This window comes from Myzus persicae, unplaced genomic scaffold, assembly GCF_001856785.1.
Source record: "Myzus persicae strain clone G006 unplaced genomic scaffold, MPER_G0061.0, whole genome shotgun sequence".
Taxonomy (NCBI): Eukaryota; Metazoa; Arthropoda; class Insecta; order Hemiptera; family Aphididae; genus Myzus; species Myzus persicae.
The window spans coordinates 311,609-327,558 of record NW_019102204.1 but is presented as its reverse complement, the minus strand read 5'-3'; the positions used below and the strand labels follow the sequence as shown (position 1 = coordinate 327,558).

At 29.3% G+C, this 15,950-nt stretch overlaps 2 protein-coding genes across 8 annotated transcripts in view; one reads left to right on the top strand and one right to left on the bottom strand.

The window, feature by feature from the left end:
• LOC111031573 overlaps positions 1-2,630 on the top strand; it is a 44,289-nt gene extending 41,659 nt beyond the window's left edge. For both annotated transcript variants that reach the window (XM_022311595.1, XM_022311593.1), the window contains exons 5-6: positions 364-611; positions 1,374-2,630. In XM_022311595.1, coding sequence (XP_022167287.1) covers positions 364-611; positions 1,374-1,462 — 337 coding nt within the window. In that variant the 3' untranslated portion in view covers positions 1,463-2,630. The remainder of the gene's footprint in view (positions 1-363; positions 612-1,373) is intronic.
• Positions 2,631-9,849: 7,219 nt separating this feature from the next.
• Positions 9,850-15,950, bottom strand: part of LOC111031582 (transient receptor potential cation channel subfamily A member 1) — a 40,023-nt gene continuing 33,922 nt past the window's right edge. For 3 of the 6 annotated variants that reach the window (XM_022311605.1, XM_022311604.1, XM_022311606.1), the window contains 10 exons: positions 15,573-15,909; positions 15,346-15,490; positions 15,193-15,285; positions 14,902-15,129; positions 14,570-14,832; positions 14,253-14,379; positions 13,830-14,117; positions 10,532-10,691; positions 10,138-10,265; positions 9,920-10,075 (listed from right to left, as the gene is read on the bottom strand). In XM_022311605.1, coding sequence (XP_022167297.1) covers positions 9,920-10,075; positions 10,138-10,265; positions 10,532-10,691; positions 13,830-14,117; positions 14,253-14,379; positions 14,570-14,832; positions 14,902-15,129; positions 15,193-15,285; positions 15,346-15,490; positions 15,573-15,909 — 1,925 coding nt within the window. Of the gene's footprint in view, positions 10,076-10,137; positions 10,266-10,466; positions 10,692-13,829; positions 14,118-14,252; positions 14,380-14,569; positions 14,833-14,901; positions 15,130-15,192; positions 15,286-15,345; positions 15,491-15,572; positions 15,910-15,950 lie in introns of those variants that run through there. The other 3 variants (XM_022311603.1, XM_022311607.1, XM_022311608.1) reach the window with 2 other exon arrangements.

Below are 15,950 nucleotides of genomic sequence, written 5' to 3'. Positions count from 1 at the left end.
CCGTGCATTATATTATTATAGTGTCGATGATCATCATTGTTAGCCATCGTATATGAGATTTTTCATGGACAGCCATCATCATCACGGTTCGGTGAGCCGGCAATGGTCCGTGAACCTGATGCAGGTTCCCTCTGCTTCCTGTCGTGCACCTTTTTATAATGCACCGGCTAGCGAGTGTCGCTGATGGAATTCCTGCAGCCTGCGATCGACTCGACGCGTTCTCTCTCGTAATATTATATTTGTCTCGCGCGACCAACGTAATAGTACAATAATAGTATTATCCAAAAACATTCTCACAGTTTCCATATAATATTCTTACCTCGACGCGCGTATATTTGAATTGTTTTTTTATTCGTGTTTCAGTTCGGACGGTTGGGATAATCCTTTCAGACCCGACGGCGACTTGTCCAAAGAAGCTGACCAGATAGTCGAACTGATTAAAGAAGGCAAACCGATCACGCCGACGCCCACGAGTGCTACGTCGCCGCTGTTGCCCGACCACAGCACGGACGTCAAACACGACCAACAACCGGTGACGTCCACGCCAACAAAGGCGAACGGAACGTGCAACGAGAAGAACGCTGTACCGCCCAACGTGGAAGTCCAAAGAGGTAATTACGCCCGACATGCGACGACCTTTTTTTAGATTGACGGTTCTGGAACGACGGCGATCCGGTTATAGACTAATAATAGATTTATTCATTTTAAAATCTGACAATACGAAACGCACATAGACAGGTATAATGATACCTACGTCCTCTACGTGTAAAATATTCATATAGATGTTCCCTCTGTACAATTGCAATCGATGTAATAATTGCATACTGTTCTTAAACTTAATCACCGTTTTTGAATTATCTGCAGACGACTCGTATATACTATTCTTTGTTTGGTAATTTATCGACTCGAGAGGAATATTATACGATTATGCAATAATAAGGAATGTAATATACAATGAAAGATAAACTTGTGAATGAAAATCTAATGATTGTTATTAGTAGGTATTAATGAGTTTATACTTGCATTGATTGTTTAAATATTCTAAACCATCATATAGTATGTTGTTTTATCAATGACATCGGTGCCTATATAAATTATAGCATATTATAAGGACCTTACACAACTACGATTGTTTGACAATACGCAAATGTATAAACGAGTTGTACTTACCACTTGTATTGGTTACCCACCACTTACGAAACGTTGATGCCTATATCTACTATACTTGAGATTACGATAAAAAAAATTTACTTATTACTATTACGGTAAATAACCTTAGTTTAAGTGAACATATAGAAACAAGTGGTATAAATATTTTCTGATGATTTTGATCTAATTAATAAAATAATTATTTTTTTTTGTTTCCTACTTAGGAACTGTGATAAATGGAAACGAGCCTTCCCAAGTGGAACACGTAGTATTGAAGAAAAAACCAAAATGCAGGTGTTGTGTGATACAATAACACGCGACCGGATATACACTCGTTTTTATTTCTATGTAAAACATAATAATCCAAAAATGCATAAACCAAAAAACAAGAACACGCTGTACCTTCAGCTATGTTGTTCGTGAGATGATCACGTCCTCGCGATTCAAAATTATTTTTCAGAGCTATATTATTATTATATATATATATGTTTGTACCTATGTTTGTATTTATAAGTATATATAAAACTTTACAATTTGTATTATAAAAATAATGACTTTTCTATATAAATACCTGGTATTATACGGTATAAATAAATGTCACATAGTTCCTTTTTATATATATATTATGATATTTATTGATTAAAAAAAAATATGTAATAGTATAGCAATATTGCTTGTGACATATTATATTATACTCGTGCATGTTATTTGGACAACTGTGGTTCGTAATGAAGACGGGGGAAAGCGAAAAAAATGTAAATTTTCACGCAGTCATACAATATAGGCGCAAACGCACGCTCAAAAATTTCATTTTACGAATTCACAATAGGCAAATATATTTTTTCAGTAGCTAAACCCCTACTCTTTCTGTGATTATATATATTTTTTTTTTTTTTGTTTTGTTATTTATTTTTTATTTATTACTTGGCAGATATTGTTCTAGGGATTCAGCGAATTATAACATTTATTGTATACCATATAAATATATTTTGTAATTTTCATTTTGATTTATTGGGTAAAGGAAGAACGTTATGATGTGGGAGTGTTCACTTAAATATTTTTCATGAAGTATGGAAATGTTGGAAACTTAACGAAATTTTGACCTTTGAAGTGTTGACATTCATTTAAATCGCTTTCACTATGACATCTTTTCTAATTGTACATTTATCCTAAAAAATATATATATTTAAATTGTTAAAAATTCTTTGTAACTTTAAAATATTCGTTGCAACAGATATCATTTTTACAATAAACTTCATACTATTTTGTAATATACTATAATTCCAACATTTCCAGTGTATAATTCTTAACAACTATGTATCGTTTCTGAACAATGTCATAATAATAAATATATTTGTACTTGAGTACCTATTGTATTGTATATCATGTTATTTGTTATTTTTCGAGAACCAATTTTCCTATTTGTACTTGAATTTATGTGTAAAAAATCCGAAATCTATGTTTGTATCTCAATATAATATTATAGGCAACAGAAAAATATGTAATTACCTGTATAACTGTGTCTACTCTAAAATAACATTTACTTAATTTATAAATTACGTCTTATATGAACTAACGAAAATCCCAAGAGTGTAATATACAAAATTTATTTGTTCGAGAATCTCCAATTAAACATATACTTTTATAAATATTTGATGTTTATCTAACGTAATTCCATTAAACTGATTTCGCCAAAAAAATATCACCCAACAGTTGACAAATAATAATGATCAATATTTGTAAATACCAAAGTTTATTTTATCACTGTAAAAATCGATTCAAAACGAGCCCCGGTGCACTGCAATATTGTAATTAATATTATTTCCCGACAGCTGACTAGTTGGAGTAGTAGGTTAAATGGGGTATTCAGGTGAAACGCATTAGTCATTTCCTATAGTTGGAATGGTCGTAATGTTTATTTTGGGATATGAATTTTTGGCCGGAAAAAATAAAAAATTGACCCAGTGCGCCTCTTGACACGTGTCAAAACAATATTTCCCATCTACTCGGCCAAGTATGTTATTTCTGCATCGTCCGACGAGCGTTGTAGGTAATACTTTTCAACGACTTAATAAAGTGGCTTTTGGACGAAAATAATAAACTATTTTTACCACTCTGTTGTGTGTGTTGCGAGGAAAATAAAATATCTAATACCAATGAAATATTATGAAAATATCTTTATAATAATTCATTGGTGGTTACTGAATGGTGATTAAATTGCAACTGCAGCAGAAGACACCTTAGGCCAAACAACCAATTTTTTTTCTGAAATTCTACAAAAATAATGCGTGACGGGTTAGAAGCTTAGAACGTGTCGAGCGTGATACACGTCTACCAGACTTGTATTTATGTATACGCCAAAACAAAAATCGTGTATCGTCGATGTAAATGCGTGACTTGATTTCGAATTTCGATACGTTGGCTTATTTCATTTAAATTGCGAATATTCCGGGTCTAACTTGGAAATGTGAATTAATAGCGATAAATTGTTATGATAAGTACCCAAGTGAAAATACTATTCTGCTTTTCAATGACAAAGATAATAGTGAAACATATAATGTCGAACATGTTATAGTAATATACTATTAGTAAAAGTATGCAGAAATTGAAGCGTTAAATTATTGTTATCAAATTATCTATAGGCACCTAACATAATGTAAAGAAAAGTAAATTTGATACTGTCTATAACTCTATAACTTAAATAATTCTATAATGTGACATCGTTTAAATCATATTATGGTAAACAATTACCCATACCAGTCACCAATACAATAATAATAGTAATAATAATAATAATAATATATATTGACATTACAGTAGTTTGATTTAATTTTTTCCAGAAACATTATTGTATTTATTATACTATTAATTTTTAAATATTATAATAGTACCTGCCTATATTATATTTATAATACACCTACTAAACTTTAAGTTTTTGTCTTAGAAGAGCCATATTTAAATGAAACAAACCAGCGGAGAGCTCAGCCCCCCCCCACACACCACCTGTTAAAATAACTCAAAAATACATTACTTTATGTAAATTGTAAAATAATAATATAACATAATATATTTTTTTCCTCGCCCACTTTCCTAAATTTAATATATTATAATACATGTTCTTTTATTTATATATAAAGATTTACCTTTTACTAAAACGAAAAATATTTTTATTCAAAATAATATCAACATTTAGGTACTTGTAAATACCATATATACTTGTACTACACATTATAATTATTGTAACCATAAATTCAAAATTGCAATTTTATAAAAAACATTAGTATTTAATATCGACTTATTTGACTATATTCTAAAAAAATTGAAATGTTATCAGTAATGTATTGCACGTTTTTAAAACTTTTATTACAAACCATTACTTGTTATGTTCTATTGGTGCCTGAGGATCCAATATCCACTATAGAAATCACACGAATATTGAATTGTTTTTAAACTTATGAAAATAATTTTTTCAAACAACGTTAACTGGATTCTGTAGACTTGGTAACTAGTTAAGAATTAAATACATCAATTAAAATATACATTTTGGAAGAAACAAAGACCCTCAAAGCCCCCCCTCAAATTGCTATTATGGGTGAAGCTCAAAAACGAACAACCTAATATACTTGTAATTTTCACCAAGTGTTTATTAGTATTTTCTGTACAAGATGAAAATTTTCAAAATATTTTTAAAATAATTCAAGTTATTAAAACAATCGACTTTCTTGAATTTTTAATTTTTTTTTTCGTGCCTAAATGTTTATTTGTGTAAATCATAATAGGATTTGCAGTACAAAAATTAACTATCTCATAAGTAATCCTAAGTATAATATAACATATTATAATATAATACCCACATCAAGGTCAAACTGTTTTGAGATGCGAAAATTAAAAATTGAAAACACTTCACTCTCAAAATCTAAAACAAAATAAAACATTGGTAAATATAGTATCAACTTAATATTTTCTAAATGTGAATGATCCTCACATTTATGGAACAGAATTACAGAACTGCATAAGTATTAGTATCAGGCACTAGAAATATTATGGTTAAGTTAAGCAGTTGAAGTATATCACATACGCCCTTATAATTATAGTAAGTGCACTGTAAAAGCACCCACTAATTCAATAAAAAATGAAAATAACAAACCCTTGGATTTTATCTTCTGTCTAGTAGTTTTACTAGAGTTCTAGTGTTCAAACACTTACTAGTGTTCCTCTTCGTTGAAAAGGTCACCGTATGTGTAAAATGTTACAAATTCAATGTAAATAATTATTGCATTATATACTAAAAATGATTCTGAACGTTGACCAGTTGAAGTATGGGGGAGGAATCCATCAATAAATATCCCTAATAACTTTCATTTTTCACCCTACTTATTTTGAGTGACCACTGATAAGTGTGTCAGCCTATATTTCTAAGACTGTTTTATAATTTATTTATTCAACTAAATTATACCTTTAAGTAATTAATTTTTCTATAAATGTACGTTACTAAATTTTACCAAAAACAAATCACATACCATATTATTATTATTATTATTAAGCACTGTTATTACCTAACTTATAAATCAATACCAAAGAATCGTAGAAACTATAAAGGTGTGAATAGTTTTGTGGTATAAATAGAGAAAACTGAATATAAATATTTTTTAAATGCCATATCGTATAGAATGCCAACAATTCTTCCTTTTTAAAATTAAAACAAAATGACAAAAATCGTTATTTATCTTTAAAATATCGAATTTTTCCAACATTTAAATTTCGATATTTTTTAATTAAGAATAGCTTGTAATGAACATTGTATTACATTTCCAAACTGTTTGATATGAAAAAAAATATAAGCAATAAGAATCTAAAAAAATACTGAAAATTCAAATGTGAAAAATAGCTCAAAAATTACTAAAATACCTATTTTGAATATTGTATCATGAAAGCAATTGACTTTTTCAAAAGTTGTTATCTATTGGGAAAATATTTTCATTTTCTAGTGCTTTTTATCAATTATTCCCGAAAATTGTAAAAAGCATTCAGAATTACTTCCCTTCCTCTCCCCACCTACTAAGTACTAACTTGATGAAATTTGTTACCAGAAGCCACCCTCAAAACTGAAAATGTAATTGTATTTTTACTGCTTCAAAATAATATGATGACAAAGAACACTATTTTTCAAAAGACAATATTATTATATCATAGTAAAACTAATACGTTCTTCGATTTGTCCCGAATCTAAAATATTTATAATTTAAAAAATTAAAACATATTTGTACCCAACGTTTGTGTATTTTTATACAAGGGTAACCTTCGGAGACACTAAAACATTATAATATTTTATTATGATAAAATGTAAATATTTTTTTCTTATAATACGAATAACAAAGCTGAGACGTATAATGGGTTATTGCTTACTTTTGTCATGTACATGACGTCAACAATCATTCCGCGGATTCCGCTGCAAGTGCTCTATTAATATAATCTAGACTACGACGCGACCAAATAATATAATATATACACACCGTCACACTTTAATGCACTTTAATACACTTAAAGCTTTACCTACTCCGGAACAATATCTTAACCGACATAATGCACGTTGGGCTTCCGGTGTGTAATACTTATGATTGACTTTTCGTTTTGAAGACGAATAGACGACATTTTATATTGGTATTTGATATTTGTTAAGATACTCGATGATACAATATTATAATAAACCCATTCCTTAATGTTATGAAAAATCATGATTATTACCACAGCCGACCACGAACAAATACAAACCCGAAATGTGGGTAGACATTTAAATGGGATGGAAGGGTCCAGGGGGTCAATCACACCAGGTGGAACTTTTTTGTAATTCACAATTTTAGTGTATCTAATCGAAACTTATTTCTTAGTTATTAAAACTCGACATTTATTACATATTTTCTATAATAAATCGGACGTTACATTTATGTGTATATAATTTGTTCTATTATTCTCAAGCGATTTCTATTAGGAATCAATGATACCTACAGATAATAAAAGATCACAGAAATCAATATAAGATATAACCCGTACGGACACCGGCTGGCGGTCAGTACAGTCCAAGTATTAGTTTATTGGCTAATCTATATTATATTATTATTTATAACTACTATATAATACATTGTTATACATAATAATAATTAGTAATTAATAGGATATTTTATTTACGAAATGTTTAAGAGACACAGTATATAGTGGCGAACAATATTTTACACATTTCAAATTATAACAATTACTAAAAAGAACACTTTTTAGAAAACGGAGTTAAATTTTTGAAAATTATAGAGAAAAGAAAAATAATACATATTATGTACAGACTTGCGAGAAAAACTAACTTTTTTTCAAATTCAAATAACTAGATAATTAAATATTCACCAACTATTGTCTAGTACTAGCTGATTGCATGCATATAGTCTATATATGATATAAATATCCTGCCAAATAAAAATCATCTCTTTGGTGAGTGTTTAATACCGATTTAAAAATAAAATTGTATCCTCGACGGGAGATAAAGAAATTCATAGATTTTCCTTGTGTGATTGGCAACTTAAATCAGTGACACGGACTAAAATCAAATCTTTACCTAATCGTATTTCCTATTGAATGCACACATAGCTTAAGTTTTTGAGTGACTGACAAAAATAGTTTTATCTTAATGCAGACTTTATTTTTTATTCCTTCAGTTTATACAAAAATTAATGTTGTGTGTTTACAGTACCTACTTATAATAGGAATTCGTAAAATGCAAATAAAACCTTTATACCACAATGAATACTTCCCTGCTCAGATGCATATACAAACATGCATAATATTGAGTGTGCCTATGTACGGATAAATTAATGGAAAATAATATACTGCTATCGGTTTAGAAATATATTTTCAAGTGTTTTAAAAAATGTTTATCTATACAATTTTATTTATCATGATAATATATACAATATATATTATCATAATGGACGTATTAGCGGTATATACGACATTTGTGCAGATGGTGGAGTTATAAATATAATTTTTTTTTTTGTAAAAACATCTTTAATATTTAGTTGAACTTTCATCAAATTATGTAATCATTTTTAAGCATATTAGAAATGTTTTGATGAAGCCAAATGAGTAGGCGTCAGAACACAATCACAATATAATATGTGCTGGAATAGCCATCACAAGTATAAGTACTAAAACTATTCAATAATTATCACTTACAAGAATTCGATTTCATTTCAGGTTTTCATTTATTATATTGATATAATTATCTATACAGCTTTAATGCTCCAATGCAATGTAACATTATAATATATGTATCTGATAAATGTATACATATACAGGACGATTATTAACATATTAAATCAGTCAATAGACAATATAATAAGACGGGTGTTATTAGTAAACATCTAAATTACTTATTAAATTTTTATTAACTGTTATACATACAACTTTATATTTTGCAGTAGTTCACACTTTATTCACTTTGTTTTCTTAAATACTTAATCAGCAGTTCAATTTTTAATTTTTTAATGAAAACTTAAAAATGTACCACTTTTTAAATAACTTTGGTTTTATATTTTTCAAAGAAATAAATTTAAATATTGACTGACTTATGGCAAACAAAAATTGTACTATAATTTACTAAATTATCATCCAGTGTCTAAATAATGAAACATATTGTAAAAATAACCCTAAATAATATATCTATAAATCATCTCTGTATTAGTGTATAAACAAATCAAGACCAATTATAAATAGACTGTCAAAAATATTTGTTGTATTTAATATGTATTATTTATTGGTTACAAATATTAATTTGTATTTAAAGAAAAAAAAAAAAAAGTAAAACTGTTGTATAGTTATTTAAGATAAATATTTATTTTAAAAAGTTTGAACTGAAAATATTTTTTTAAATCAAAATCGAATACAACCAATAAGTTATAGGGACATTTTAGATATTATAGACCCATTTAAAATATTAATTCATATATTGTTACAAGGACAAAACAGAATGCGACAAAATTTAAAATGAAGCAAAGAAACACGTCCTACAAATAAATCATGCTGCAAAAAATAAAAGTGCACCTTTGTTTGAATTACGGTCTTTTAAAGTTTCATGTAGTCAAAAATATATTAAAAGATGAACCCCTAAAAAAATACTCTGATATATGTGACAAAAATACATAGGAAATAGTACTAATAATAACATTTTTAAGTTATAACCATATAATAAACATTAGGCTAATCATATTAAAACGAATGTAATTATACAAGCAAAGTGTATCACCGAGTTGATAATTGTCAATACGTTTTGACTTATAAATAATTTTAAATATTATTTTCTGTAATATAAACCAATTGGTAATAATTTATTATATTTTTATGTATCTATTAAAATTTGATTTTTTTGGACATACCATTTCTTAAACCGTCTCAATTTATAAAGCTAATTTGTTTCAATGTTCTAAAAGTTAAATTATGATTATCTATTATTTATATAGTTATACATGGCAACCGATTGTCATTCAATCGTTGATCACACTTCGACTTCCACCAATCGGCAATCACTTAGTATTTTAGTGGACTAATATTCACTCAGATCGCACAATACACACTTCGTGATAATTTCAGTGTATTGGCAGAATGCTGGTAGAGAAGTGCAATATATACTGTTCAAAATAAAATGGCTGGGTGGTAAAGTATCAATTCAAACACAGTAAAACACACTGTAGGTATATTGAATCTATTTACTACTAAATATTACATTGAACTATTTAGTATAACATTTAGAAAAACTAAATGACGATTTAAGTTTAGTCCTAACTCTCGGCGAAGACCATTTTCCATTCAGATTATTCGTAAACGCCATTTCTTTAGCCGACACCCCTTCGTCCACTTCATCTTCTTCAGTTTTAATTTCCATTTTCTAAAAAACAATATTATTGCGTTAAAAGATTAAGTTTTATAAACATAACCACCATTACATACCTGTATAATTAGGCGGAGAAATGTTTGTTGGTTTTCAAGTGAGCTAGTGATCGTTTTCAGTCGATCTTTCACTTTTCCAATCTCATCAGCCAAGTGATTTTCATTATTTTCTAATACCATTTCGATTGCTGTTAATAACAAAAAAAACATGTAATATAGAATAACAAGTTTTGTTTATTTATTATTACACAATTATCAAACTGCGTTTACACTATATTGCAGTAATAATAATGAAATATTAAAAATACGTTATCGCACGCGTCTCAAGTTCAAAGTTTGCTCGCCAGTGTGAACGCAGCAATACAAATCGGATACACGAACAAACTTACAGCCGCGAGCGACTAACCATAAACCTGAGCGGAGCGGCTGAAATTATGATTGTTGGAAGGCTTACCGTCATCAGAGAACGGGTTACAAAACCATTTTCGCAATATAAAATCCAAAAAGCCCATTTTTGTTTTTCTCTCGTTTGGATATTCGATCTGTTCTGCTTTATCGATTTTCTCCATCAGCACGTGTGGCAACTTACGTTCTAGCTCCGTATGTAACACGACCTAGAACAAAACAGTCAAATTGTAGGTTGGACGAAGGTTCATTGTATTCTTTCAATGGTACTTAACTATATAAAGCTATTATAAATAGGTTATAACATATTATGTAAATAGAATGTAAATTATATACATACATGACGCCATGAGCAACGAGCAAAAATTATATAGTTCAATGCTCATGGCCAATACCTACACAATATAAATATATTATATTAAACGCTAAGTCAGGATGTTTCGAGAAGGTATTTACGTGTTACACATTTACCGAGGTTGCATTTTAACAAAATTGCAGTGACATTCTGTGGGGGGGAAGGGTGTCACCGTTTTCCGCTGAAGTGACTCTCAACCGTAATCATTGTGTCCGTTTTCATCCAAAATAAATTAACATGTTTTTTCAGATAGTTTTAACCCTGTAAATCCATAAAATCGTAATGATTACGATAAACGCACCTCACCTCAACTCGTATAGTATGTATATCAAGTAACATAATTTTACCAGTGTAAAGTAAAGACAATATAGAATAAAAATATTAAATAGGTACTAACTGATCCGGCAAATGTTGATTGCACACAATTTTTTTTTAAACATTTTTTAACATTTTTTTTTTTTTTGTGGCACCTAACCAAACCTAAAATCAACTGAAACTTTATCCGACTAGCTTAAAATTATTATATAATTTATTTATGTATCATATGTACTTATTATAAATACATTAAATAAAAAAAAAAATAACATAAAAACTACAAAAATTAAAATATATTATTAATTGTATACAAATTGTATTAAACAAAATGGAGATTTTTCGACATACTTGAGTCTAGTTCAAAAAACATTCTTGAGCACTTAATGAAAGTGAATCAATTTCTAATTTTTTAATTTAGTAATATTCCATGGAATTTTTGGTTTATTCCCACTTGAAATTTTACCAAATAGGTAGGTACCTATTGGGTACATTGGTCTATACTTAATTTACCAAATTCTGAACCAACATAAATACTATGTATGTGTTTTTATAAATGATAGATTAAAATCCAAAAATAATATTCACACTATTTCACAGGCATTGGTCGTTCATGTTGAACAATCAGTAGTCTTAGCTTATAATTTAGGGAGGAACTTCCATTTCAATTGTAGTTTTTAAAAAATATTGAAAATACGCGGTTATCAGATGGGCACTATAGCAAATGTAAATACGTTACTGGTACGTTATTCACTGGTAAAATAATATTTTACTTGATAGGTATGATGTAGCAGAGGTGGTGAACATTTATTGGGTCACGCGCCAAAATGTTGTAATCGAAGTCTTTAAAAAAATTCATATTCCAGTAACATAATAATATGTTCAATGTTCATAGGTATCAATAAACAATTTTTTTTCGGGGTTTTAAAAAATTTCACTGAAATAATTTTACTATAAGTCGTGTATTTTGTTACATAATCTTAAACGTTTTAATAATACACTAGTAGGATTAGCTTCATCCAACGATATATTATTATTCCCCTATGTATGTTAACGTGAATATTAAGTTTATTTCGAATTATCCATTTCTTTTTTCAAAGTACAAAATATCATGTCTGTAAGCAGTGGGTTCCAAGCTTTTATAATTTATAACTTTATTTTTTAGAAATAATAAATATTTTGTTCACTATTAATTTATTTTTCACTAAAGGCAAGATAAAATATTTTTGCGTGATGCGAAAATTTGGCCAGCTTGCCACTTTTGGCACTCACGCCATAGGGTCTCCTCCCTTGCGATACTATTGACTGTACTTAGTGAGATGCAATGAAGCGCTGTACATCATTCCAATTTGATGGATTTAGGTTTAGGGGTTCTCAAAAATATTTAAAATATTATATTTAATTATTTACTTATTTCTGCAGAAATTGTAATATAACCTTTATTTAAAAACGGACACTTTGATAGCGAAGGTCACTTCGGGGGAAAATAAAAACCCCCAATGGTGATGGATGAGTTGCCCCAATTCTAGATTTTTTGATGTGCAACATCTAATGCGGTGAGTGAGACCGGCTATTGCGTGGCGACGTCGCCACCCACACATGAGCGGAAAACACATAAAACACGAAACATCTAATACATCTTGCGATTATATCTAGCAATGGTATTTTGGTAAACAATTTATTATCTATTTTCTGTCAGCAGGTAAATTTATGTTTATGATGCGAGTTATCAATAGACATAATAAATTACTTTTTTTGATACATAAATGATTGGTTCCTGATGCACCTGTGCTACTTGGCTTACAGAATTGTTTTTTTTTCGATCAGCCGACAAATATGATGTATGTAACCACATAATATTTCCAGTTAACTATCCTGCGGCAAGGAATAAAACTCACTACGCGCAAGAGCATAGTCGATTTGAGTTGCGGCCCGAAGCCACCGTCTACAAGTTGTAACTCACCGAGTTTCTACTTTCTAGTAACGTCAATGCAGACATTAAAACGGTTTACTTAGGTATCCTACCAGGTATGAGGTTAATTACGTGATTTATAAATATTACAATATTATTATAATTTATAGTTTATACTTAATGAATTTACAACAAATGTTGGTTTAGAATGTTACGATGCCTTGCATTGAAATTATTTTATTTAGAAAATCTATTATAGAATATGGATTCGGAAATAGCGACTATTGAAAACAACAATATTTTCTAGTCTATTGACTATCCATTAATTTATTACCAAAATGTTAGAATAAACCTACCATACATCGCCAACGTTACCTGTATGCTCGATTTTTAGATAATCCGTTGTAATTACATTAAAAAAAAAAGACGAAGATAATACTTATAGTAGCTTATAATGACGCCGAGCTACCATGATATTAAGACACATTATGATTTATGATAAACCAGAAAAATATTAACTCTACGCATTTATAATTATGAAAAAGAGGTAAGTAACTTCAAAATAATCGTCCGCTTGAGTACACCGAAGACAAGTATCATGGATATAGAGCCAGTATTAAGTAGTTTATAAGAAAAACATAAAGCTGCTCAATTAACTTGATTACATTTAACGTTATATTTTATATAATAAAGGCAGTAGTCCATTACTTGTGAATTAATGTAAGCAATATAATATGTATACCAAAATTAGTATTGTACGTTTTTTACCTGCATCGCCAGTCTTTTAAGCTGTGCATTTCGTCTGACAGATTCTATATCACCAACAGCCAAACCAATAAGTAGATTCATTAGAAGAATAGGCATGAGAACCATAAATACGCCAAGCATCAAAAATACTGGTACTGGATATGGTATGGTTCTAGCCTGGCCATTTTCTTCGTCGCCTTCAGCATACAAAGGTTGTATGTAAGTTCCGAGTAAATCTATTTCACCCAACATCATTGCGAAAGTCCGTAATAATGACATTGGTATCGTACTGAATGATAAATGATTACCCTAACAAATATTTTTAAAAAAATATGTAGTGTTGTAGTTATTTAAAGAAATTTCCTAAAAAATAAAATACTATTCACAAGATTTACATGCAGAAATATGGTGAAACTTTTTGATATTTTTAATGTATAAACTTACCCTTGATAATAAAATGTAAAACGCTAAACCAAAAGCAGCAATTAATATGGAAAATAAGAGCAGTACTTTGATCAAGGTTTGTAAGATTTCGAGAAACATAACGACGTATATTCCTACTTGGTCGAATCTAACAAAACACCAAAGAAATAAATTATTTATCATTCATAAACTTAAAATAAAATAGTGAACTATATTTTTTATTAAAACGTGTCTAATTTATGCAACCGGCTAGTGGAAATGTTCCATTCATTTCACTTACGAAATAATGATTATATCATTAATTAATTTGTAACGTCTCTTATTCTATTTAGATTTACCTCTGTAAGTTAAGGAGTAATGTGAACCAGCTAAGGAATACGGTTATGCTGGCAAAAGATATTTGATACTCAGGCAAACAATTCGTTAATACCGGTGCAATCATAGCTATAGCTGAAAAGTATAACAATATTGCCACAACGTTGGTTGGATCCAATAGGTAAGGCCACCCCTGCTGATAAAATTGAATCCCTTCTCGTGCACTATTCATGAACACATAAATGACAATCATAACTGCTACTGTCTTCAGTGTGGCTACATTTGTCTAGAAAATAGTAAAAAAATTAATTTAATTATAAAAAATCTAATAATATTAATAATATTTTATAAATACCGTGGTATCAACAGTTAATAAAGCATTACTCGTATCATTTTTAGATTGTACCATTTGATTGTAGACCATTAATTGAGATGAAAATAAAGTTACGAATATCAAAAATATCGTGTAGAACAATAAATGTGCAAGATGAAAATATTTTCCATATGTATTCCATTTCATTTGTAAGTACTTTTGACTTAATGGATGTGCTAAGAGTTCAACTCTTCCATGGTTGACCATTGCCTAGTTATAAAATTAAAATATCAATGACAACCCAAATATTATATCATTATAATCATAACATACGTTCAAAGCAGGTAATGGAGTGGGTTTTAATGTACCAGTCGCTCCATTTTTTTGAACCATTGGACATTGAAGACATGAGAATGAATACTTTATCTAAAATAAGATATATATTTTTTTTAAATCGGCTACATTTTCATATTTAATATTACCTACATAAAATTGTTTGGAATCTTTTTTGCAATTAGCTTTTGTAATGCATTTGTCTTGAACAGCCTCAAAAACGCGTGGCATAGACGCAATCAACGCCAATGTAACGCAAGGATGCCTATCTGACTTCAATGTCATTATTTCTTCAGCTCTAAAACAGAAACACAATATTTGAACTCGACCAATAAAAATGTGTGACATATTAGACATAGGTGTATTAATTAATAATTTACCGTGAATCGTGAGTAACCATCGATAATGCAGCTTCGGGAAACTTATAGTAAATTGCGTAATCAATTGCACTCAGATCTAAGGAGTTGAATAATAATTTACAGTTCATATACAATAACAATGTTATAGCATTTGGTTTATTCTCCATAGTAGCTAAATGCAAAGCCGTATTTTTATCCTTATCACATTGATCTAATAGATGTGAGTGCACGGAATGTAATAGTTCTATTGTTTGTGTATGACCACTCATAGCAGCCAAATGAAGGGGATTACGACCTTTGTGATCGCGATGCAGTAACGCTCCTCTGTTCAAGAATAATTGCACTACTTTTGTATGACCTGTGACAGATATGTTAAATTGTTGTACGATGCAAAAATTA